At 46.2% G+C, this 23,631-nt stretch overlaps 2 protein-coding genes across 4 annotated transcripts; one reads left to right on the top strand and one right to left on the bottom strand.

Moving 5' to 3' along the window:
* Window positions 1-9,510: 9,510 nt before the first annotated feature.
* hacd2 (3-hydroxyacyl-CoA dehydratase 2) lies at window positions 9,511-13,905 on the bottom strand. Its single transcript, XM_068602083.1, has 7 exons — window positions 13,683-13,905; window positions 12,126-12,243; window positions 11,919-11,937; window positions 11,447-11,535; window positions 10,770-10,891; window positions 10,260-10,438; window positions 9,511-10,045 (listed from the first exon to the last, which is right to left on the bottom strand). Exons 1-7 carry the CDS (start codon window positions 13,805-13,807, stop codon window positions 9,963-9,965), a joined length of 735 nt encoding a protein of 244 aa, XP_068458184.1. The 5' UTR covers window positions 13,808-13,905; the 3' UTR covers window positions 9,511-9,962.
* On the top strand, window positions 13,705-23,407 carry stam2 (signal transducing adaptor molecule (SH3 domain and ITAM motif) 2). 3 transcript variants are annotated; one of them, XM_068602081.1, is made up of 14 exons: window positions 13,705-13,981; window positions 16,220-16,304; window positions 16,451-16,526; window positions 17,407-17,502; window positions 17,936-18,082; window positions 18,924-18,993; window positions 19,187-19,379; window positions 19,472-19,566; window positions 19,920-20,002; window positions 20,088-20,175; window positions 20,456-20,510; window positions 20,610-20,757; window positions 21,662-21,810; window positions 22,712-23,407. In XM_068602081.1, exons 2-14 carry the CDS (start codon window positions 16,267-16,269, stop codon window positions 22,902-22,904), a joined length of 1,431 nt encoding a protein of 476 aa, XP_068458182.1. In that variant the 5' UTR covers window positions 13,705-13,981; window positions 16,220-16,266; the 3' UTR covers window positions 22,905-23,407. The 3 variants fall into 3 exon arrangements, with proteins under 3 accessions (XP_068458182.1, XP_068458183.1, XP_068458181.1); XM_068602082.1 differs by lacking the exon at window positions 13,705-13,981 and adding an exon at window positions 14,755-14,891; XM_068602080.1 differs by lacking the exon at window positions 13,705-13,981 and adding an exon at window positions 15,050-15,236.
* The last annotated feature ends 224 nt before the right edge of the window (window positions 23,408-23,631 follow it).

Raw genomic sequence — 23,631 nt, forward strand, 5'->3', positions numbered from 1 at the left:
ACATGAAGCATAGACTTCTATACAACCAGAGGAGTCGCCCCTGGTGGTCAGGAGAGAGAATGCAGCTGTAACAGATGAAGCATAAACTTCTATACAACCAGAGGAGTCGCCCCCTGGTGGTCAGGAGAGAGACTGCAGCTTTAACACATGAAGCATAGACTTCTATACAACCAGAGGAGTCGCCCCCTGGTGGTCAGGAGAGAGAATGCAGCTTTAACACATGAAGCATAGACTTCTATACAACCAGAGGAGTCGCCCCCTGGTGGTCAGGAGAGAGAATGCAGCTTTAACACATGAAGCATAGACTTCTATACAACCAGAGGAGTCGCCCCCTGGTGGTCAGGAGAGAGAATGCAGCTTTAACACATGAAGCATAGACTTCTATACAACCGGAGCTGGGGGAGTGAGAGGATTAATCCGCTCAGGTCCAGTCTGGAGCATCAGACGTTTCTTTGGGATTATCATGAATATTCCCTCCAGAATAAACTCTTTAATTTACGTCGTTTCAGCAAAGCGTCCAACATCTCGTATATTTCTGGAAACACATTCTTGGACGTCAGACGGAGATGAAATATCGACGTAATCGCCGACCGGCTTCAGATGTGTTCGTCTCGATCTCCTCATATTTTCCACCGCCGCGTGACATTAACATCCACACGCCGTCGTCAAGGTGATGTCATCCAAAACACGCCACTGTTGCATGTTGGGAATGAAAAAAAAAAAAAAAAAAGATTTCACAGTTCACAAAGTTCTTTATGAGGCCGAGTGGAGCTGCAGCGCCGTGTTATTAAAGGTATACATGTATGTTATTAAAGGTATACATGTATGTTATTAAAGGTATACATGTATGTTATTAAAGGTATACATGTATGTTATTAAAGGTATACATGTATGTTATTAAAGGTATACATGTATGTTATTAAAGGTATACATGCATGTTATTTAAGGTATTTACACATTGTTACATGTATGTTATTTAAGGTATTTACACATTGTTACATGTATGTTATTTATGGTATTTACACATTGTTACATGCATGTTATTTAAGGTATTTACACATTGTTACATGCATGTTACTTATTAAAGCACCTTTAACGTATGTGCACTATGTGCTGGGGTTGGACCTCTCATATGAACCTCAAATGAGTTCCTATACTTGTGTTATTTTATACTATTTCAGAATTTATTTGTGAAAAAAAAGTACATTTTCCAAAAAAAAAAAGTATTTTCAAACATATTTCCTCATATCTATGAACATCCTGCATGATATGAGCAAGATTCCCCCAAAATACTTGTTAACCTGTCTGGTTCAGGGCCTTCACAACAGCCCACGTACAAATAAAACACCTTTCTGCAAAGATTAGGGCCTAAAGACTCTGAGTATGAAACTGAAATCACAATAACTTAAAGCATTGGCCTGTGTGGAAGGAAGTTTCAGTCAAAAAACTGTGTCCTTCGGTTCTTAAATGGAAAAATTGAACTTCTTTTATGCCAAAACTTTGTCTGAATGGTGCATTCTGGGACTTGAATTGTGCTGGATGACGAGGTTTTAGGAGCGTGAGCGCAGCAGAGCGCTCTGCCCGCCCGGAGGAACCCAGACAACATGTGAGAACCTCCAAGTGCAGCACCTGCAGCACGCCGTGAAAGAGATGAACATCAGGTGTGACTGAGAGTGTGTTTGCAGCCGAAGCCAAAGGGAAACAGCAGCAGACGTGTCAGAGTTAACAACCGGCTGTCAGAGAGGATTGATGCCCTGACGTCAAGCTGTGCAGGAACATCCACACGTCTTGAAATCCTGTCTCCAGAAAGTATTTCAAGACGTCTCTGCAGGCGTAACGCGTGCAGGACGCCGTCAGCAGCTGCTGGTGTTTAGAGCTGCTGGTGTTTAGAGCTGCTGGTGTTTAGAGCTGCTGGTGTTTAGAGCTGCTGCTGTTTAGAGCTGCTGCTGTTTAGAGCTGCTGCTGTTTAGAGCTGCTGGTGTTTAAGCTGCTGGTGTTTAAGCTGCTGGTGTTTAGAGCTGCTGGTGTTTAAGCTGCTGGTGTTTAAGCTGCTGGTGTTTGGACCTGCTGGTGTTTGGACCTGCTGGTGTTTGGAGCTGCTGGTGTTTGGAGCTCTGCATACCTGAGCGGTGGTTTGCACCCAGTTGGATGAGCTCATGATGTGGTAAGGGTCGTCCACGGGCCTGCACAGCGGCACAAGGGTCAAACACGCTGCTCAGAGAGGAGGCTGCTGATGGTGCCAGTCATTTAATACAGGCTGAGGAACAACACGGAGAATTTAGACTTTCCAGCAAATTTCCCCAGAATACAACTTTAAAAGCATAAAGAAAATGACTAAATGTGTCCTCACGTCCAGGAAACATGAAGTCATCTGTCTTTTCTCCTCCTCCTCCTCCTCGGCCTCTCAGACACTCAGTAAAATTTATTCTTCAACAAAAGTGAAGATGACGGCGCCATGGAGTGAGAACCTGTCAAACCAAAAATACAAAGAAATAAACTCTGGAAAGATCTTCATGTCTCGTTCATGAGTCTGACACGGTTGCTAGTTTGTGTCGAGCTAACGTACGGTTGGCTAACGTTAGCACTCATTCAGGGGATGAAACATGAAACATGTTTCTGTTTTACACGTTTCTGGAGTATTTCTCCATGTTTGTTTTACTTGTTGCTCTCTCTCTCTCTCTCTCTCTCTCTCTCTCTCTCTCTCTCTCTCTCTCTCTCTCTCTCTCTCGTCAGCCCTCCTGGCATCTGTAAAGTTTGCTTGTGTTGTCAAAGGGGAGTTTCGGGGCAGTGGGCTTCCTCCTGCCAGCTCCTCGCTCTCTGTGCAGTGAGCTCACGCCTGATACCGTCCATCTCTCTCCTGCTTTTATGTCAAAACAGCGATGAAGCGTGTTTCCCTCCCTCAGCTTCGCTGTTGACCGAGGAGCATGCGCCTCCCTGCACACGTTCCCTCAGACGGGTTTCCTCACAAACAATCTGCAGCTTTGGCGAATGAGGAGCGGTGACCTCGCGGGACCTTCAGCCGCCGTCCGGCTGTACCTGCAACAAAAAAACTAAACCCTCGTCCCGCCGCGATGGAAGCAGCTGCTGCCGAAGGAGCCGCGGTGTTTCCACCCGGCTGAAAACACAGAACATACCGGTGAGGAGATTTATGGGACTCGAGAGGTTCCGAGCCGCTGGAAGGAAAAACATGTCAGGTTTCTGTTTGACGGTTTTACATCTAGATATCCGCTCGGAAGAATTTAGGACCTCCAGCGACGTGAGGACCGGAGACGAGGTGTGTGTGTGTGTGTGTGTGTGTGTGTGTGTGTGTGTGTGTGTGTGTATGAATGCCTTTATTTGTGCATGTCCATCCTTGCACATGTCTACATGTGTCTATGTGTGACCTTCACTGTGCAAATATTGGCAAAAAATATGTAGAATCACAGTTTGTAATAATGAGGGTGCAAAGGGGGGGGGGGCACGCTGTGGGTGACTGGTGTGCACGTGACCGGTGTGCACGTGACCGGTGTGCACGTGACCGGCGTGTATTGGATGCTGATTGGCTGACAGCCGGCACGACTTCATCGCTCTGCCAGAACCAACGGTTTTCCCTCAACCCGTCAGGGTCTGAGGCCTTTTTCTCGATTTTACATCATTTCTTAATTTCACCTTTTAAAGGCTCTTCATGTGAGACACAAACACGTGTGTTACATCAAACACTGCAACACAATCTCAGCTCTCTGGATAAAGAGGCACCATTGTCCTACGCTCGCCTGCTGGAGAGCAGCCGACTGCATCGACACGTGGCGGGAACACAGGACGAGCCACAGATTCAAAGAGACATCCACGGTCATGTTGCATCTCTCTGTCGTCTCTTGTCTCTTTGTAGCCGTGTGCAGCTGCTCTGCTTCTCTCTGCTGCTCTGCTTCTCTTATTGGTAGTTTGGCAAAATCTCAACAACAAATGTCAGCAGTAATTTCCACCAGAAAACCCGGCCCAGGGGCCAGTAACCTGTTGGGCTCCTGGGCCCCTGGGCTTCTAGACCTCTGGGCCTTTGGGCCCCTGGGCCTCTGGGCCCCTAGGCTTCTAGGCCTCTGGGCCTCTGGGCTTTAGGCCCCTGGGCCTCTGGGCCCCTGGGCTTCTAGGCCTCTGGGCCTCTGGGCTTTAGGCCCCTGGGCCTCTGGGCCCCTAGGCTTCTAGGCTTCTAGGCCTCTGGGTCCCTGGGCCTTTGGGCCCCTGGGCTTCTAGGCCTCTGGGCTCTGGGTCCCTGGGCCTTTGGGCCCCCGGGCCCCTGGGTCCCTGGGCTTCTAGGCCTCTGGGCCCTGGGCCTTTGGGCCCCTGGGCTTCTAGGCCTCTGGGCCCTGGGCCTTTGGGCCTTTGGGCCCCCGGGCCCCTGGGCCCCTGGGCCCGTGTTCAAGCTGCATGCGCCCGTGCTGCTGTGAGGCTCTTTGGCTAAAAACCTCCAACTTCACATGGACTTTAGAAGACGTTTCCTCTCATGTACAAAGGCTGGAGTCCCTTTTCAACAACAACTCCTCATCCACACACATCCAGCTTACAGACACAGACGCACACAGACACACACTGATACACACTTTACCAAACCACAGGAACCCTGAACAGGGTGGAAAGTACCTGACATTGAGCGTACTTGACATACAGTTCAACAAGTCACCGCACCAGCAGGTAAACATGAGGACATGAGGACACGCCCACACAGGAACACAGGCCCGGTTCAGTCTGCTTTTGTGTTCGAGTCCCTTTCATGTGTGTGTCGTGAGGGTGGGCGGCGGGGCACGCCAGGCCGACCTTTGCTGGCATTAAACTAAACGGATTAGGTCTGACTTTCATCTGGCCCTTTGTCCCCGGCGCCGACGCTCTCATCCATGTGCACGGCTTTGAAGATCTGCTGCTCAGGGGAACCCCGGCTGGTTCCTCGGGGAACCCGTTCAGACGGGGATCTGCAGGTCCAGATGAGCGCAGAGCGTATCGTAGTGTATTTGGAGGGCTTGAAGGTGATATTTTAATATTAACATTGGATGAAAGCCAAAGTTTCAGAGTGTGTGTGACCAGGACTACACTGAGACTACAGAGGACCAGGACTACACTGAGACTACAGAGGACCAGGACTACACTGAGACTACAGAGGACCAGGACTAGACTGAGACTATAGAGGACCAGGACTACACTGAGACTACAGAGGACCAGGACTACACTGAGACTACAGAGGACCAGGACTACACTGAGACTATAGAGGACCAGGACTAGACTGAGACTACAGAGGACCAGGACTAGACTGAGACTATAGAGGACCAGGACTACACTGAGACTATAGAGGACCAGGACTACACTGAGACTATAGAGGACCAGGACTACACTGAGACTACAGAGGACCAGGACTACACTGAGACTACAGAGGACCAGGACTAGACTGAGACTACAAAGGACCAGGACTACACTGAGACTACAGAGGACCAGGACTACACTGAGACTAGAGAGGACCAGGACTACACTGAGACTACAGAGGACCAGGACTACACTGAGACTACAGAGGACCAGGACTACACTGAGACTATAGAGGACCAGGACTACACTGAGACTACAGAGGACCAGGACTACACTGAGACTACAGAGGACCAGGACTACACTGAGACTACAGAGGACCAGGACTAGACTGAGACTACAGAGGACCAGGACTACACTGAGAGGTTCAGGACCAGGTTAAAGTTGTGTGAAACATCGATGCTCCAGCAGACGACAACATGTTGCGTAACGTTGTGACACAGCGAGTCATGTGTTGTTTTTTATTGAGTTTAGAATGAAACTGGGAAGTGAGTCGAATTTATTGTCTGGATTCGTCCCCATGATCCTCTGCCAGGATCCCATCGACGCTCCAATCGGACGAGCTGCTGTCGCCTAAAGGTGTAAATGGTTGTATAGAAGTCTGTTTCATGTGTTGAAGCTGCATTATGAGACTCCTCTGGTTGTATAGAAGCCTTTAGAAGAAGAAGAAATGATGGTCCATTTAGAGTCAGACCATAAAGCAGGGGATGCTTTAGGGCGGGGCTACAAGGTGATTGACAGGTCGACACCGGAGACAGGCAGCGTCTCTACGTCGCTCCTCCTCAGTCCATATATGGTCACTTCCTGTTTATTGATCGTGAAAAATAAAAACATGACGGCCGTAATCCAAACGTGTGACGACTTCGTACAGTCTCTGGTTCCAGCTGCAATATTTAAAACACTCAATTAATCTCAGTAATCCCCTCAAATCTGATTAATATAATCACTGTAAGTGGCTCTGAGAGGCTTCGGCCCGATGAGACTCCTCTCTGACGGACCCAACACCAGAAAGGAAAACTGATATTGGAGCATGTCAGTGACTCATGATGGAGGAGGATCCACCACCATGACCCACTTCCTGCTCTCCTATTGGCTCACAGCCCACAGCTCACCAGCTGTCACTCACCAGCCTGCGTGATGGGACGCGACTCAGATTATCAGCATGTTCATCCCTCTGTTTGTGTGTGTGTGTGTGTGTTTGTGTGTCCAGCCCACTGGTTCAGAGCTTTGTTCATGATGAAACATGGATTCATAAGACAAAGGAAGGACCTGGTGTCCTTGTTTGAAGAAGCTAAAGACAGAATTTAACTGGACAATTCCAGGAACGGTGGTGAAGTTTAGTCCACACTTCATGAAGCTCTTGTGTTTATTTCAGGTTCCCTCCCCGCGGACGGATTACTGCACAGACACAACAGGACACTTTGTGTGTCCCCCTGGCCTTCAGCCTCAAAATGTCACTCAAACAGACATGTGTGAGCCACAAAGAGACTGAAATAGATCACAAAGACACAGAGACGCACAACATGTGCAGAGACAAAGATACACCCGCCACGACCAAGACATGGCAAACATAACCACAAAGAGACACCGAATGTCCACAAAGACACATTAAACAACTACAAAGAGACGCAAAATAACAACAAAATGGAAGAAGAAGGTATACACAAGAAGAAGACGACGTAAACGTTTCCCACGTCAGCTCTTCATGAACAGAAGACGAGGAGACGCTTCAGTGCGGTGACTCATCCTGGAGGAGAGAGCTTTGCAGTCGCTCTGATGACACACACACACACACACACACACACACAGCTTGTGTTTGTGTGAAGAAGCGAGTAACTGACTGAGTGGAGTACGACACGTTGTCACCAGAAGAAGAATGAATCACTTGTGAACAGACTGCGCTACAAACTGAGGTGGAAGTTTGAAAATGGAGACTTGTGGACGTTTGAGCTTTCAGCTGCAAAACCAGAAGAGACGCAGTGATGACGAAGAAACACCAAACTACCTCCAAAAGACACAACATGAACACAAAGAGACGGAAATGAAAAAGACATAAAAACTACAAAGAGACAGAAAAAACTACAAATACACAAAATGACTACAAAGAGACAGAAAAAACTTTAAAGAAACAAAAAACTACAAAGAGACAAAAACTACAGAGACAAAAAAAACTATAAAGAGACAGAAAAAACTACAAATACACAAAAGTACTACAATGAGACATAAAAAACTTAAAAAAAAACAAAAAAAATACAAAGAGACACAAAACAACCTCAAAGCACCACAAAGACACAACATGATAGTTATATATATAAATACATATTTAATGTCGGACATAGTTTTATCAGGCTGAGTGAATGCGTCGCTCATGGTCAGACTGGTTCTCTAATGGTCAGACTGGTTCTCTAATGGTCAGACTGGTTCTAATGGTCAGACTGGTCCCATTAGCTGCTGAAGCTAACCGCGGCGCAGAGACACTGCGTCACGTGAACACATGAACACATGAACACATGCTGCAAGAAGAGATCGTGAATATGCTTCCCGTAGTAGTGGTTTATTGTAAATATATATCCTCAGTATTCATACCTGTACAAAGTCTGCTGGCCCATGCAAAACATTTGTATCAAAAACTTTATTCAGTCGACTCAGGTGTGCAACGAGGCGCCATGCTGCTGCACCTGTTGTTTAAAGGTTGTTGCACACACTTCTGTTCCATCCAGATGTTCCTTCATGCAGTTCACACAACGCACAGCGCTCAGACTTACTCTGCTACACAATAAAGGGTCATGGTCACGTGACGGCAGGGGGCGGAGCCACCCGAGACATGGACACGGATGGATTCTGATGGGACGTGTAAAACATTAAAACGTTAAAGGGTCCGCTCAACCGATTCACCCCAAACACAAGGAGACGCCCCGGTGGCTTCTGGGTGAGGATTGAGACATGCAGGCGGGGGGCGGGGCTTCTGCAGGTAAGGATGCTGTTTGTTTAAAACGTCTCGAGGGTCAGTTCAAAACGCTCGACTTCAGGATCTTCTCCTGGTAGAAACATGTGAACGAAAGCGTCTTTTAGAGGAACCCAATCGGAGTCATGTGACCGCTGCAGAAGAATAAACGAGCGAACAGCTGACGTTACGTTTAGTTTCTGTTCCCCTCAGAGGAGCCGAGACGGACGGATCCTCTGAATTAAAACCCAAACGTCGAGGTGAACAACTTAAAGGAGCAGCGTGTAGGATTTAGTGACATCTAGTGGCGCAGCTGCAGACTGCAGCCACCTGAACGCCCCTCTGTCCACAGTGGTTCTGTGGGGCCCTCTAGTGGAGCAGGAAGGCATTACAGGAGGGAATGCAAATACTTAAAAAAAATAATCTTTTAGTTATTATCTGAAAAGATATTCAGGTTAATTGCAGCCACAATAATCTATTTTGTTTGACACATTCATTATTTTTGCACGGGGGCAAACAAACACAGGACTTTACACCAGGAGACCCGTGTCCGTGTCCACAAGTGTCATCGCGGTATTTTAAAGTTACTGATGAGACGTTCACGCTTCACTTTACGGTTCTTTCGTTCACATAAAACGTTTAACTCGTCGAGCAAAATGAGATTAATTATATTCATGACCTCTATGCCGACACGCTGGCCCTTTAAGAAACACACACCTTTGCCTGCGCTGCCCTCTGGTGGTGGAAGCGCTCGCTGCAGGGAAATGAACTAAAGGTTTCAACCCAAGATGTCTCGAATGCAACGAGCGAACCTGAACGCATCAAACGTGACAAACACAGAATGAATCACAGTTGTGTTTAAATACTGCCTTTCAAAATAAAAGCCCATAAAGTTTGAGGTCCGGCATATATTCAGGCTACAAATGCAGGTTTTTTACTTTTTGTTACATATCGAAGCTCGTTGCTACCGTTAGCTTCATAAATGATCCTAAACGTAAACATTATGACGTCTGAAATTGTTCTTAAAATGTTATTTTAACACGACATTTATGAAACACGACCTCTTCAGTTAGAGAGCTTCATGAAGCGCAAACGCTTGTTTTATGAAGCAGCACTTCATTTGATTAAAAATTATTTTTTTTTAAAAAGAGGTGAAATGAGTTTTTTTTCATTAGATAAAAAGGGATGTCTGCTCACATGAGGATGAGATGATGAACATAAACGATGGAGGACACACACAGCCATGCAGCCGCACCATGGAAACCTTTATTGAACTTAATCAGGAATGTAAATCAGGCTTCTGACAAATGAATGAAAGAAGACAACAAAAAGAGAGAAATGACTCGCGGGTTGCAGCGACAGACGCGGCAGGCTGAAGCCTGGCGGTGCGTTCAGGGACCCGCGTGTTTAGTATTCTCTCTACCCGCAGGACTAAAAGGTTATTGATCAGCTGGATGCTTCTGATCGACCGTTTGGTTGCAGCTCCCGCGACTAAAACAACAAGTTCATGAATATAAACCACAACAAAAACACCAGTTGGTTCATTATTTGTGAGCTTCTATACAACCGCAAGAAATAATAACAATTAAAAAAACAGTAAAGTTGATAATTTAGATCTCCTGCCGGGCTTGATCACTTGGCTCGTGTGTTGTTGTTGTTTTCTTTGCCCTGCGTCAGGTCTGTCAGGCTGCTGGACTCACTCCACTTTGCTGTAGTCCTCCGCGTGGCCCAGAACCTTCTTCCTCTGACGGATCATGTGGAAGTAAAGCTGGGGGAAGACTGAGGGGAGATGGGGGGGGCAGAATGAGCTCCACATCAACAACAACAACAACCTGCACAATTCACAAAACATGACCTCCTGAAACGTGTCATATGAAGAAGTGTCTGATATATACACAGAGAAGAAGAAGAAGAAGAAGAAGAAGAAGAAGAAGAAGAAGAAGAAGAAGAAGAAGAAGAAGAAGAAGAGCAGAATAAGAGAGCGAGGACTCACGGGGGATGTAGGACACCATGACCAGGATGAGGAAGGAGTGGTAGTCGAAGGAGAAGTTGTACTTGTTGGGCAGCGTGACGGAGTACAGGCCGGTCTTCTGCACCACCGGCAGCGCCGCGTAGATGGTGAGCAGCTCGCCGCTCACGCCCATCGGGTACAGAGCGAAGAAGAAGGTGTACCTGCACAGGTGCATGATGGGAAAAGACTTAGTTCTTGTAAGTGCGTGGAGATGAAGAGACAACGTTTGTGTAAACGTCTGATTCATATATATATATATATATATATATATATATATATATATATATATATATATATATATATATATATATATATATATATATATATATATATATGAAGTTATATAGATATAGATATATATAGATATAGATATATATATATATATATATAGATATAGATATATATATATATATATATATATAGATATATATATATATAGATATATATATATATATATATATATGAAGTTATATAGATAGGTGAGTTGCCCACCTGGCCCACTTGATGAGGTACGGCAGGTGGTTCAGGAGGCTGAAAGTGTAGAACGAGTAGCGGATGATCTCTGTGACGGTCCAGGCCGTAACAAACAGCAGCACGCTGTCCTCACTCTGCACCTGCAACCAACACACACAGGTGAGGAGGAGGAGGAGGAGCAGGAGGAGGAAGAGGAGGACGAGGAGGAGGAGGCGGCGGCGAGCCGGCATGGAGCTGCACGAGCCGCTCTTCATGCCGGTGGTTTTCAGATCAAACTGCAGGCAGACGCTCGAGCGTCCTGGAGTTAAGATTTAAACTGATGCAGACAAAATGTTAACGGGAGACAAGCGTCACACAACAGACACACAAAGAAGAAGAAGAAGAAGAAGAAGAGGAAGAGGAAGAAGAAGAAGAAGAAGAAGAAGAAGAAGAAGAAGAGGAAGAAGAAGAAGAAGAAGAAGAAGAGGAACAACAAGAAGCAGCGTCCATGTTTCACGCCACTAACAACCAGCGGACTCATTCCTGCGAACCTGCAGCAGGATCCGTCGTCATCGCTGCGATCTATCGGAGCAGAACAGGAGACAGGTTGGCGCTGAGGAGGCGGGGCTTAAAACAGGTGTGAAAGGGAAGCGGGTGTACCTCCTGACGCGGAGGAGGCGGGGCTTAGAGAAGGAGTGAAAGGGAAGCGGGCGTACCTCCCTGACGCTGTGCGTCACGGCCCAGGTGAGGAAGACCCGAGACATCACCTGGAACCCGGTCAGGACCACGGAGGACGGCACGATGCCTGAGACACGAGGGCACAGATTATATTAATACAGATTATATAGATTATGTTATACTGTGAGGAAGAGAAGCGGCAGCTCTTCATTACTCTTGGGTGTGAATACATAGTATTTCATGAACACAGGAAGTTCTCAGCTATTACCCTGTTATGATTTCTTAAGTTATTTGTGAAATAATTTGGTATTTAATCCCCTAAAAATGTAAAGAAAAGTGACAGAAGCTTGAAATGAACTAAATGTCAGACAAGAATAAGAGTTGAGTTGCTTCAGAAGAGAAACGAATACTTTTAATAATAAGAATTGGAACCATTTGTTTATTAGAACGATGTGATTCATGTGTTGTGTAGATATTAATATACATTCATTAATAAGAACGAAGACTCACCGACAGCACAGTGCAGAATCTGAAAAAAGAAAGATTATTATTATTATAACTCATAAAGATTATTATAACTCATAATGTTTTAATGTTAAACTTGTGAGATAAATCACTGATTTCCTGCTGCGTCACTTTAGATGCTCCTCTCCTTTGGTGCAGGGAGGTCCAGAGTTTCCTTGCTCTAGGAGCTAGGAAAGGAAGCATGTTGCTCACCTCCAGCAGCGCTCCGGTCTGGAAGAACTTCAGCGGCTTCTCGATGGAGTAGTAGAGGCCGTGGTAGCTTCCTCTGGCCAGGTACGCTCTGACCAGCCCCACGGCGATGACCAGCCAGCTGCTCACGGGTCATTGTGGAGGAACACATACAGATATATTACTATTATTATCAGTATTATTATCATTATGCAGCTCTTTGTTTTGCACCTGCTGCCGTCACGAAGAAAAGGAGCTTCAATCATTAACACACACACACACACACACACACACTCCTGATTAATTGTTCATTGTTCTTCCTGCATAATGAGCATAATTCAAACATTAAATTAAGATTTTAAGAATTTAGGAATATTCCCGAAATTCCAATGGACATAATTATTATTACATAATACTCTCTCCAGCGAGTGTGTGGCTCCACAGAGGTCAAAGGTCAGCTGCAGAGCGAAACTCTGCAAACAAAGTGACTGTCATGGCGCGTTCCCAGAGCGGTGGCCGCTCCTGGACTCAGACGCACAACGCAATGTGACCCGACTGGTCGAGCAGAGCCACGCCCACATGGAGCCACCTGGAGCCACCTGAAGCCACCTGGAGCCACCTGGAGCCAGCTGGAGCCAGCTGCAGGGGCGAGGGAACACGCCTGCATGACATGGGACTGCTTCACTCAGTGTTTTACATGTTATCACCATTTTTGTCTCATACACTTTTTTTTCTTCATTATTATTTATTTATTTCATTAAATCCATTAGATGTATATGTAACCTTTGAGATGAATAAACATCTAAATGCAGTAGTTGTATTGTCCTGTATAGTCTTATATTGTACTGTAAAGTACAGAAAATGTATTGTACTTTATAGTACAGTAATGTATTGTATTGTCCTGTATAGTACAGTAATGTATTGTATTGTCCTGTATAGTTCAGTAATGTATTGTCCTGTACAGTTCAGTATTGTATTGTATTGTCCTGTATAGTATAGTAATGTATTGTATTGTCCTGTATAGTTCAGTAATGTATTGTATTGTCCTGTATAGTATAGTAATGTATTGTATTGTCCTGTATAGTACAGTAATGTATTGTATTGTCCTGTATAGTACAGTAATGTATTGTATTGTCCTGTATAGTATAGTAATGTATTGTATTGTCCTGTATAGTACAGTAATGTATTGTATTGTCCTGTATAGTACAGTAATGTATTGTATTGTCCTGTATAGTTCAGTATTGTATTGTATTGTCCTGTATAGTATAGTCTTGTCCCGTATAATCGCCATAACCCGCAGCGGCAGGTGGTAGTCTGGTAATCTGTGTTAACCCTTGGACGGAGGGGGAAGTTATTATCCGCTGCACAGCCTGCGTGCATGTTTACAATAATAAATACAATGCACGGATCAATAATCAATAATAAATCCCCCCTGACACCGCAAACATTTTTTTGAAACAGCACTGCAACACTACAAATATTAAATCCTGCTCCCAATAATTAATTAGCGCTGTATTGCCCAACAGCGCGCGCACACACTGACCCGCAGCAGCATTAGCACGAGGGACACGCGCTCCTTACCCCGCTGTCATGACAACGTTGTAGATGACCAGGTAGGCCGTGGCCAGGGCCCCGGGGCCCTTCTTCTTCTTCGCGGCCCCGTCGCTGTGGCCCGTCTTGCTGGTCCCCGGAGCAGCGGCCGACATGACTGCAACCCTCAACGGTCTGTTGGGCCCTGGACGGCGGCGGCGGCGGCTGTCAGCTTTCACGGAAGTCCCGGAAACGAACGAAAGGGGAACGGGTGTGGGAGGAGCTAAACCCGGAAGTGACTCATCCTTACTTCGGCCTTCAATTTTTTTTTAACAACAGATTCTCTCAATGTAGGACTGTATTTATTCATTTATTTATTTTTAAATGTGTATGTTTTTAGGTGGATTAAATTGAGTTGATCTGTCCCTGGGTGTCCACAGACTGGAATAGGACCATAGCCTGTTTAGGACAAATAGAAACTAACTATCTTGAGCTAACGTTGTACTCTTTGTCAGTTCCTCTGTTTTCGATCAACAGATAATTTATTTCTATTAAATGTTCAAAGAAAGTTAAACAAAATAATATTCGAATCTCTCTCTCTCTCTCTCTCTCTCTCTCTCTCTCTCTCTCTCTCTCTCTATATATATATATATATATATATATATATATATATATATATATATAATGATTTATATGATATATATGATATATATATATATATATATATATATATATATATATATATATATATATATATATATATATATATATATATATATATATATATGATTTATTCCAAAGACTGGAATAGGACCATGAATGAATGAATGAAAAGTACTTTATTAATCTCCAAGGAGAAATTTTTTCTCATAGACCATAGACTGTTTAGGACAAATAGAAACTAACTATCTTGACTCAACGTTCACCGTTGTACTCTTTGTCAGTGTAATGATATATATATATATATATATATATATATATATATATATATATATATATATATATATATATATATATATATATATATATATATATAGGACTATATACTGTTTAGGACAAATAGAAACTAACTATCTTGAGCCAATGTTGTACTCTTTGTCAGTTCCTCTATTCAATGTATGTGATTTAACTGGAATAACATAAGTAAACATGTTGAACGTCAAATAAATCTCTACTTGCTGATGTTCCTCTTGCCGCCGCTAGATGCCACTGTTTCACTCGTCCATTTTATGTAAATATAGGTGTCAAATGAAGTGCCAGGTATGTTTAACCATTTTTTTTTTAGAACTTACGTTGACGTGCTTTACTTCCAAACAATTTGAATGAAGCTCTCATCAATCGCACTGAACGTGTTAATGAAACATATTTTACCAACTGCCCTCTAACGGCCTTTAAATTAATTCTGATCAGGCGTCAATCAAGACAGCCACGTTACCGGAAGAGCAACTGGTGCGAGTTTAAAGCTAATGGACGAGGAAGCGATATTTGTTTAGGTTTTAGTCTCTAAATCACACACAAACACTCTGTTTTTGTTACGTAGCGTGACTTCTTTTTGAACCCTCACGATGCCTTTGTTTGCCCAGAACCCTTTCGACCAAGATGTCGGTAAGTGAAGCGATGTTTTTTCCGCTGGTTTGTTGTTTTTTTAGTCTGTCCGAGCTAACTGCGGCTAGCGTTAGCTCAGCTGGGCTTCTCTTCTTCTCTTCTTAGTTTTGGTTCACAATCGCACGTGAACGAGCCTCGGGCACGTCGGTACATTGGAGCCGACCGGTTGCCAATACGTTTATCGATCCGATTATTGGCTTAGGTCACCTAACTTTGCGTCCGATGACGTCACACAGTGACTGGATGACGTCGTGAGGTCATTTAGATCTGTTAACGTGAGTTACCAGATCTACATTTTGGTGTTGGACAACACGTTGTGTTTCTCTAGTCTGGCATTAGTTTATTCTATAAAATGTATATTTAGTTATCATCCTCATAAACAGAAGCGATACACGTGTTTTCTATTTGTTTCTCAATGAAGATGTTTGCTCCATTATTTTTCTGTTTCATATGAATCAGCATGAATGTCTTCAGTTAGAGCTGAAACCTGAAGATAACGCGTTGCTCACATGTCGTTCCTCTTAGCAGTCACATGTAAAGTTATATGCAAACTACCCAGATATTAGTCACTGCGACACCACAGAGCTTATAAGACCAGACACAGGTGCACTGTTGCACTCAACTGTTGCTCTTATCTGTTGCCTGTTGCTCTTATCTGTTGCACTCAACTGTTGCCTGTTGCTCGTCTCTGCTGCTCTCTGAGTGTTGGTAAAGGACTTCCTCTGAGATGAGCGCTTGAGTGAGTTCCCTGGTGTCTCAAGGCAGCAAGCTCCTCCAGCGTCATCATAACAATCTCCACCTTCATAGAACACGACGTGACTAAAGGAAAGAGACAATGACGTCATCGTTGAGGCGAAACTGCTTCTGGACTCGACGGCTCACACAAACAAAAATGTTTCTTTTGAGCTTCTGGTCCAACACTCGCTCTGAAATGACAAAGTGAAGTGAAGTGTTTTCTCCTCTGTGTCCGTCTGCCTCTTCAGAGAAGTCCACCAACGAAACCAACACAGTGGACGACTGGGGGCTCATCATGGACATCTGTGATAAGATAGGAACCACAGCCAATGGGTAAGAGAGAGAGAGTGTGTGTGTGTGTGTGTGTGTGTGTGTGTGTGTGTGTGTGTGTGTGTGTGTGTGTGTGTGTGTGTGTGTGTGTGTGTGTGTATTGCTTGTTGTGTTGGCTCTGATTCGTTCTCCGTTCTCTGGTGTTTCAGACCGAAGGACAGCTTGAGGTCCATCATGAAGAGAGTGAACCACAAAGTGCCTCACGTGGCCATGCAGGCCCTCAACGTGAGTGATGCTCAGCCCTCTGGTCACCGACTCCAGCTGCTGTTGCTGCTGCTGCTGCTGCTGCTGCTGCTGATGATGATGATGATGATGCTAAGCCTTCCGTTAACATAAAAACATGTTCAGCTTCATAACCGAGATATTATGACATCAATTTTGTCACCAATTGATCTCAAAATGCTTCACAAGGCAGGAGTATTTGTATTTATTTTATTTGGCCCCTCCCACACAGGATTACTAGACGTCCTTGTATTCATCCTTCTTCTGGTGTCGCATATAGAAAGCATGTGCAGGGGGAACATAAAACCATAAAATCTGTAGCGATTATCTCGGTGAAGGTGTTCTCATTACCGGCTGACTTACAGGTTTCATGTGTAAACATCTTGTTGATCTTTGAGCATCGACTGAATCAATATCTGAATCAATATCTGAATCAATATCTGTCTCCATCCTGGTAAACACGGCGTCACGCTGCTCAGCAGCAGAAACAGGAAGGAAACTAAATGGAGCCGCTTCTCCTCTTCTGGAATAACTTAGTGTTCTTCTTCTGTCACGTTGTTCTCAACAAAACTCTCTCACGCTCAGTTTCCATAACAACGTTCTCTAAACAGCGTTTTGTTCCCTAAAATAAATAAATCTAGATCTACAGCACCATGTTTATCTCTTGAGTCGATCAGTCGTTAAAGGTGTAAGAGTTCATCCTGGAGGATGAGGATGAGTCACGTGAGCGCTGTGTGCTCAGACGTGTGTGTCGTTACACACATCATGACCACCTGTTGGTTTTGACTCATCATGCGAGCGCTGGATCATAAATCCTTGTTTCTTTCTGTAATAACATCTGTTTCATCTCTTTTTTCTTGAACAATCTCTTCTTCTCTTGCAGCTGCTCGGCGCTTGTGTGTCGAACTGCGGCAAAATATTCCACCTGGAAATCTGCTCACGGGAGTTTGCTGGAGAAGTACGGAGCGTCGTGAACAGAGTATGTGAACTTATTATTATTATTATTATGGTTCATACGTCATAACCATGTCTTCATAATTCAGAACTACTCAGGTTAAAGGGACAGTGTGCACGCTTTAGTGGCATCTGGTGGTTTGTGGCAACTAGCTCAGCTAAGCCCCGCCCCTTTCCAGGTACCCCTTTGTCAAACCCCGCCCATTTCCAGGTACCATCAGCTAAGCCCCGCCCCTTTGCAGGTGTGTCATAAACACAGTGGTCTGCAGGTAGAGAGGTATCTTTAGGACTTTAGTACAAAATCACTGCATTTAACAGATTTGATTTAGTTTCACTGGTGTTCACAGATGTGTTTACAGCGTTTATCAATATAAAAGTCTGTTTCTAAGGTAACACAGGTCATTCATACAGAGTTGAACCTGCTGATGGTGCTGTAAGTGCGTCCCCTGTCCCTGCAGGCCCACCCCAAGGTGTGTGAGAAGCTGAAGGCTCTGCTGGTGGAGTGGGCCGAGAGCTTCCAGAAGGATCCTCAGCTCAGCCTGGTGGCCGCCACCATCAAGGCCCTGAAGGAGGAGGGCGTCAGCTTCCCCACGGCGTCCTCACAGGTACTGTGTGTGTGTGTGTGTGTGTGTGTGTGTGTGTGTGTGTGTGTGTGTGTGTGTGTGTGTGTGTGTGTGTGTGTGTTGCTCTCTCAGGTTGTCATAAAGCCGCACCTCCATGATACACAGAGTAAACGTGACTCTGGAGCCGTTTATTCAGCTCAAAAGAGTTTGATAAACTCTGATGATGTCATCCTCCCGTTGTTTACACTGCTGTGTGTCGTGTTGAGGGAAGGGCTGTGTGTTGTGTTGTGTTGTGGCGAGCCGCTTTAAAGGACAGCCGTCGGCACACGAGGGCGTCCTTCATGACATTTGGTCTCTGATCAGCTGCTCCGTTGACGCCACTTTTTACCTTCAGCTGAGCTTTAAAGGAATAAGTTGTGATGTTTGTTTAAGTGCGTTTGTTTGAAATACTTCTACACAGTCAGAGTATTACTGCAGTATCATGTCTTCACCTTTCTGACGGGAAACTGAAGCCGTTATCTGTTTATTTGAATTTACACGTTTAAAAAAGAAAAAAATCTTAAAACTGTGACGTTTATGTTATAAATAAGAAAATACTCAAATATTTAATATTGTTATGATAACAAAATCTTAATAAAAATAGACCGTGTGGTCATTTCACATGTATTTGTTTATTGAACAACTATAAAACATTGTTATTTATTTATGTATTTATTGCCCTGCGCCAGCTTGTAGTACCGAACCCGTCCTGCGGGGGGCATGACCCTCACTGGAAATCTGTTTTCCACATGTGCTTTAAGTGCACAGCAGCCCTCCTGTGTGTGTTTGTGCGTACACACAGACACACTCTCTCTGGTGACCTTCTCTCTCGTGTGCACCACAGGGATCCTCCTCAAAGGTCGTCAGCACACCTGCTGTCAGCAAAGAGGCGGATGATGACAACCTGGCCAAAGGTAAAGTCTTCATGGTTGAATAATGCACCTCGTCTGTTCTCAGCGTTGGTTCCTCGTCACGTGATTTCACGCTGCTGTACTTAAAGTATGAAGCTCATCAAGATTCATATTATTAGCTCATTATTAGCTCCTCTTGCATTGTAGCAGTGTTGTTTGAGTATAAGTGAGCGGTGGTTCCTCTGCTCCTCCTCAGCCATCGAGCTGTCCCTGCAGGAGCAGAAGCAGCCGGCGGAGACTCGGCCTCTGGCCGCGACCTCCGACCCCTCGAGCTCCAGCGGCGGCAGCCAGGAGGCCCGCAAGGTGCGAGCGCTGTACGACTTCGAGGCGGCCGAAGACAACGAGCTGACCTTCAAGGCCGGAGAGCTCATCCTGGTTCTGGACGACAGGTGACGACGCGGAGAGAGTCTTGGCCTTTAAAACCCTTCTCCTCCTCCTGGAGGCCAATGCATTTGTTTATTTATTTATTTGTGTTCCTCAGCGATCCAAACTGGTGGAAAGGAGAGAACCACAGAGGCGTCGGGCTCTTCCCCTCCAACTTCGTCACAACCAACCTGAACGCTGAGCCGGAGCCAGGTCAGTTCCTGACACACCCACCTTCAATAAGACACACCCACCTTCAATAAGACACACCCACCTTCAATAAGACACACCCACCTTCAATAAGACACACCCACCTTCAATAAGACACACCCACCTTCAATAAGACACGCCCACCTTCAATAAGACACGCCCACCTTCTATAAAATTAATGAGCAGCATGAAGCTACAAAAGGACACACAACTCAGACAAAAGCAACACAATGAAAATAATGTAACTACAATCACTCGAGTTCTAGTTTAGTGTTCTAGGTTCGTGTTCTAGGTTTGGGTTCTAGGCTCCGGCCCGTTTCAGGCCTGTTAAATAAGCTCCTCCTCTTCCTCCACAGAGGCCTTGGTGGAAAAGGCTCAGATCCCTGAGGAGGCGCCCCAGGAGGCCCGAGTGGAGCCCGAGCCCGTCTGCATCGACGAGGTACGTTCAGCTCACGCACGCGGTCGCGGACCAGCTGTCAATCAAAGCCGGCCGAGGCCAAACCGCCCGTCTCGTGTCTCTGCAGGGGAACATGGACCGCACGCTGGCGCTGCTGCAGAACGCGGACCCTGCAGACCCGGCCCCCGACCCGCTGGAGCTGATCCAGCTGGAGGGTACGGACCTCATGCACCAAGTCCTCTGCAGCACGCTGCGCTCACAGCCACAGCGTTGCCAATTTGACTCGAGAATAGATCACATGCAAAGTCATAGAAATCACGTGACGCTAAGTCAGCGTTGAGAAGCGCCGCCCGTCATCACAACAAGTATAAAGTTTACACAACAATGTCAATTAGAAAAACTGTTTTAATGGAGATAAGCCACGCCCCCTTTCAGGCGCCAGTAACATTGGTAACGCTTCCGTTGTGAACGCAGCTTGACTCTGTGCCTCCACAGGAGCATGCCAGCAGATGAACCCGATGATCGACGAGAGGCTGCAGGAGATCGACAGGTAAGCGCGTCGTCCATCTTGTCCCGGCCGGCAGAACCCTCGCGGGTCATTTGGGCCGTCCTACGAGTGAGACACGCCTCTTTTGTTGTTGTTTGACAGGAAACACTCTGAGTTGTCGGAGCTGAACGTGAAGGTTCTGGAGGCGCTGGAGCTCTACAACAAGCTGGTGAACGAGGCGCCGTTCTACTCGGCCTACTCCAAGATGCAGGCGCAGTACAACCCGGCCGGCTCGGCCGCCGCCATGCAGGTCAGAGCCCGACGGTCACACCGGACATTACGGGGTTAACCCTTTCAGGGGCGAGTCAGAGGTAAATCCAGAAAGGTCTTTTCTTTCCTCCGTCAATTAACATCCTCTTGCAACCTGAACAAAGAGTCTGATGCACAGTGAGATACGAACACAGCTCCTTGTGGGAGAACAAAGTGCTGCGTCAGCTGAGAGAAGCGCTGATGTGAAACTAGAAGAAAACGGCTGCTTGGAAACTGCACCGTCCTCTGAAAACAGACACTGATGGAGGAGAGAAGGACCAAAAGAAACCAGAGCACAGTTTCTCCTCTAAGTCTCAGAGGAGCGACGTCCATCTTTACAGAGGAAACACTGCTGCCACGAAGACACAAGCAGCAGCACCGACCACAACAACACAACAACACAACAACACAACGTATCCTACAGTGTCTGGAGCAGCGTTATGCGTTGCACTCGGGGTTCGACGCCCAGCGTCTCTGCAGCCTTCAGGGCTCTGAACTGAGAAAACAAGCGCGCCCGACCTTAAATTATTCATGACTCAGCGTTTTATCGACTCGCAGGACCGAGATGACTCATCACGCGGTGACCTTTGACCCTCTGTGAGCCGTGGACTTCATGCACCTTTATATAGATGCCTGAATATGACATATTTACACGACTGTTCCAGGTTTTCCATGTCTGTGTTTAAATGAGAATTTGGGCTTCCTGTGTTTTAACATTTTGAAATACGCTCATTGAGAAGCTGAACCCGTCATGTCTGTCCGCTAAATATGAAACCATAACCTCTCCTGACCACCAGGGGGCGATTCCTCTGGTTGTATAGAAGTCTATTTCTTTTTAAATGTGTCAGAATGTGTGATACTGCTGAGGCGGCTCTTCCTAAAGCTCACCTGCTTCCCTCCTGCAGGGTTACCTGGGTCCGGCCGGCGGCGCCTACATGTCCCAGGTGCCTGCTCAGGTGTACGCTCTGCCCAGCGACCAGCCGGGGCCGCTGCACTCGCTCCCCAACGTGCCCGCTCCGCTCAACGGCCACGCCGGCCAGCCGCCGTACATGAGGTAAGACACCAGTCTGACACCAGTCTGACACCAGTCTGACACCAGTCTGACACCAGTCTGACACCAGTCAGCGTTACAGCGTCGTGTTGCGTTCACAACAGAAGCGTTGCCAATATTCACACCGCCTTTACTCGCGTCTCCTTCGTTAGAGCTTTAAACTGAAATCTTTCTTCAGTTTTGTGAGTGTTCTTTCCCTCCAGGTCTCTGTTTTGAGTCATTTCAGTACATCAGCGTCTCCATATGAACCAGTTCCACCAGTTCCACCAGTGACTCATGTCCCACAGCCGCCAGTCTGTCCAGGGTTTCATTGTATGCTTTAATATTTACCTTTTGTGTGATTTTTAAATGAGCCGATTACACAAAGGCGTTCTGTCACACTGCAGCGTCACCGCTTGGTTCTTACCTTTCACAATAAAAGCTTTCACATTAAAAGCTTTCACAATAAAAGCCTGAGGCGTCAACGATGACCGGAGGAAAACTTAAATCCAGAAGATAACTGCTAAATATGAAAATAAAGCCCAGAGATAAATAATGAGGTGATTTAGACGATGACTTCTCCTTCTTTCTTCTTCTGATTCTTCTTTTTCTCTTTCCTTATTTCTTTTTCCATCTACCTCGTCTTTTCTTCTTCTTCTTCATTCTACATATTCATCTTCCTTCTTCCTCTTCTTCCTTTTTCTCACTTCTTCCTCCTATTTTTCTTCTTCTTCTTCTTCTTCTTCTTCTTCTTCTTCTTCATCATAATATTAATGTCCAGCGCCCCCTGTAGCCTCACACAGTGTATTAACACCCGGTGCCACCTGACGGGTCCGGGCTGTGATCCGTCCTGAGAGGATCTACTTTTCTTCCCGTGAAGATCGGTAACCTCTAAAGCGTCTTCCTCCTCTGCTCCTCCTCACAGCGCCGCCATGAGCTCTCAGTACATGAACCCGGCCGCCGCTCCGTACCAGCACCCGGTGGGCGTGGACATGTCGTACCACAGCGCCGCGCCGCCGGGCGCCTACCCGCTGAGCGGCCCGCCGGCCCAGCAGCAGCAGCAGCAGCAGCAGCAGCAGCAGCAGCAGCACCAGTACTACCAGCAGCCTCTGCTGTGAAGAGACCAGCCCCTGTGTGTGTGTCTGTGTGTGTCTGTGTGTGTCTGGCTGACCGTCTGAGTGACGAGGGCTGAGGAACATCCTTCAGTTGTTTGTGTTTGTTGTGCCTGATGAGCTGAATGAACCCACCGCTGTGAACGTAGAAATAACTCTGTGTGTGTGTGTGTGCGTGTGTGTGTGTGTGTCTGCGTGTGTGTGTCTCGTTCATCTGAGTCGGGACACTCTTTTGTGTGCATGTCCTCAGCGTGAAGCCAAAAAACAAACAACAACATGGCGTCTGGACTCTCCTGCTGTCCCGTCACTACTTTTTTTTCCCCCAGCTGTCAGTGAACGCACCACAGAGGAAGAGGAAGAGGAGGAGGAGGAGGAAGAGGACTTGGGTCTTCCAGCCACCAATACGGGACCATGTCATATTTTTTTTGGACAAACCTCCTCGTTTCTGAGCTGAACCCTCAAAAGAGTCCGCGGTGACGACCTTTCACAATAAAAGCCTCAGACGTTGATTGAGAGGCCACGCCCACTCTGACGCAGGAAATGAGGAGTGAGACGCTTCTGCAGACGGATAATGACACACACGGACGGTTTATTCTTTGTTAAATGTTTCCTCCACTTGGTTCCTTCCCTTGGTTCCTTCAGCGTCTTGACGTCTCCTTCCTGTGAACCTGCAGCGTCCTCTTCTTCCTGTTGGTCAGGCGGTGAGGTCATCTGGACGCCGGCTCCCCTCGTG

The sequence above is a fragment of the Clinocottus analis genome, unplaced genomic scaffold, assembly GCF_023055335.1.
Source record: "Clinocottus analis isolate CAN_PGR_092001 unplaced genomic scaffold, fCliAna1.0.p SCAF_59, whole genome shotgun sequence".
Lineage (NCBI taxonomy): Eukaryota > Metazoa > Chordata > Actinopteri > Perciformes > Cottidae > Clinocottus > Clinocottus analis.

Excerpts from the sequence above, each read along its gene's own strand:
- hacd2 (XM_068602083.1), bottom strand. The coding sequence starts at position 13,807 with ATGTCGGCCGCTGCTCCGGGGACCAGCAAGACGGGCCACAGCGACGGG. Across the intron at positions 12,244-13,682 it reads AACGTTGTCATGACAGCGGG|CTGGCTGGTCATCGCCGTGG; the intron begins GTAAGGAGCGCG and ends ACCCGTGAGCAG. Across the intron at positions 10,046-10,259 it reads CATGGTGTCCTACATCCCCC|TCTTCCCCCAGCTTTACTTC; the intron begins GTGAGTCCTCGC and ends ATCTCCCCTCAG.
- stam2 (XM_068602080.1), top strand. The coding sequence starts at position 15,197 with ATGCCTTTGTTTGCCCAGAACCCTTTCGACCAAGATGTCG. Across the intron at positions 17,503-17,935 it reads TACGGAGCGTCGTGAACAGA|GCCCACCCCAAGGTGTGTGA; the intron begins GTATGTGAACTT and ends CTGTCCCTGCAG. Across the intron at positions 20,511-20,609 it reads AGGCTGCAGGAGATCGACAG|GAAACACTCTGAGTTGTCGG; the intron begins GTAAGCGCGTCG and ends GTTGTTTGACAG.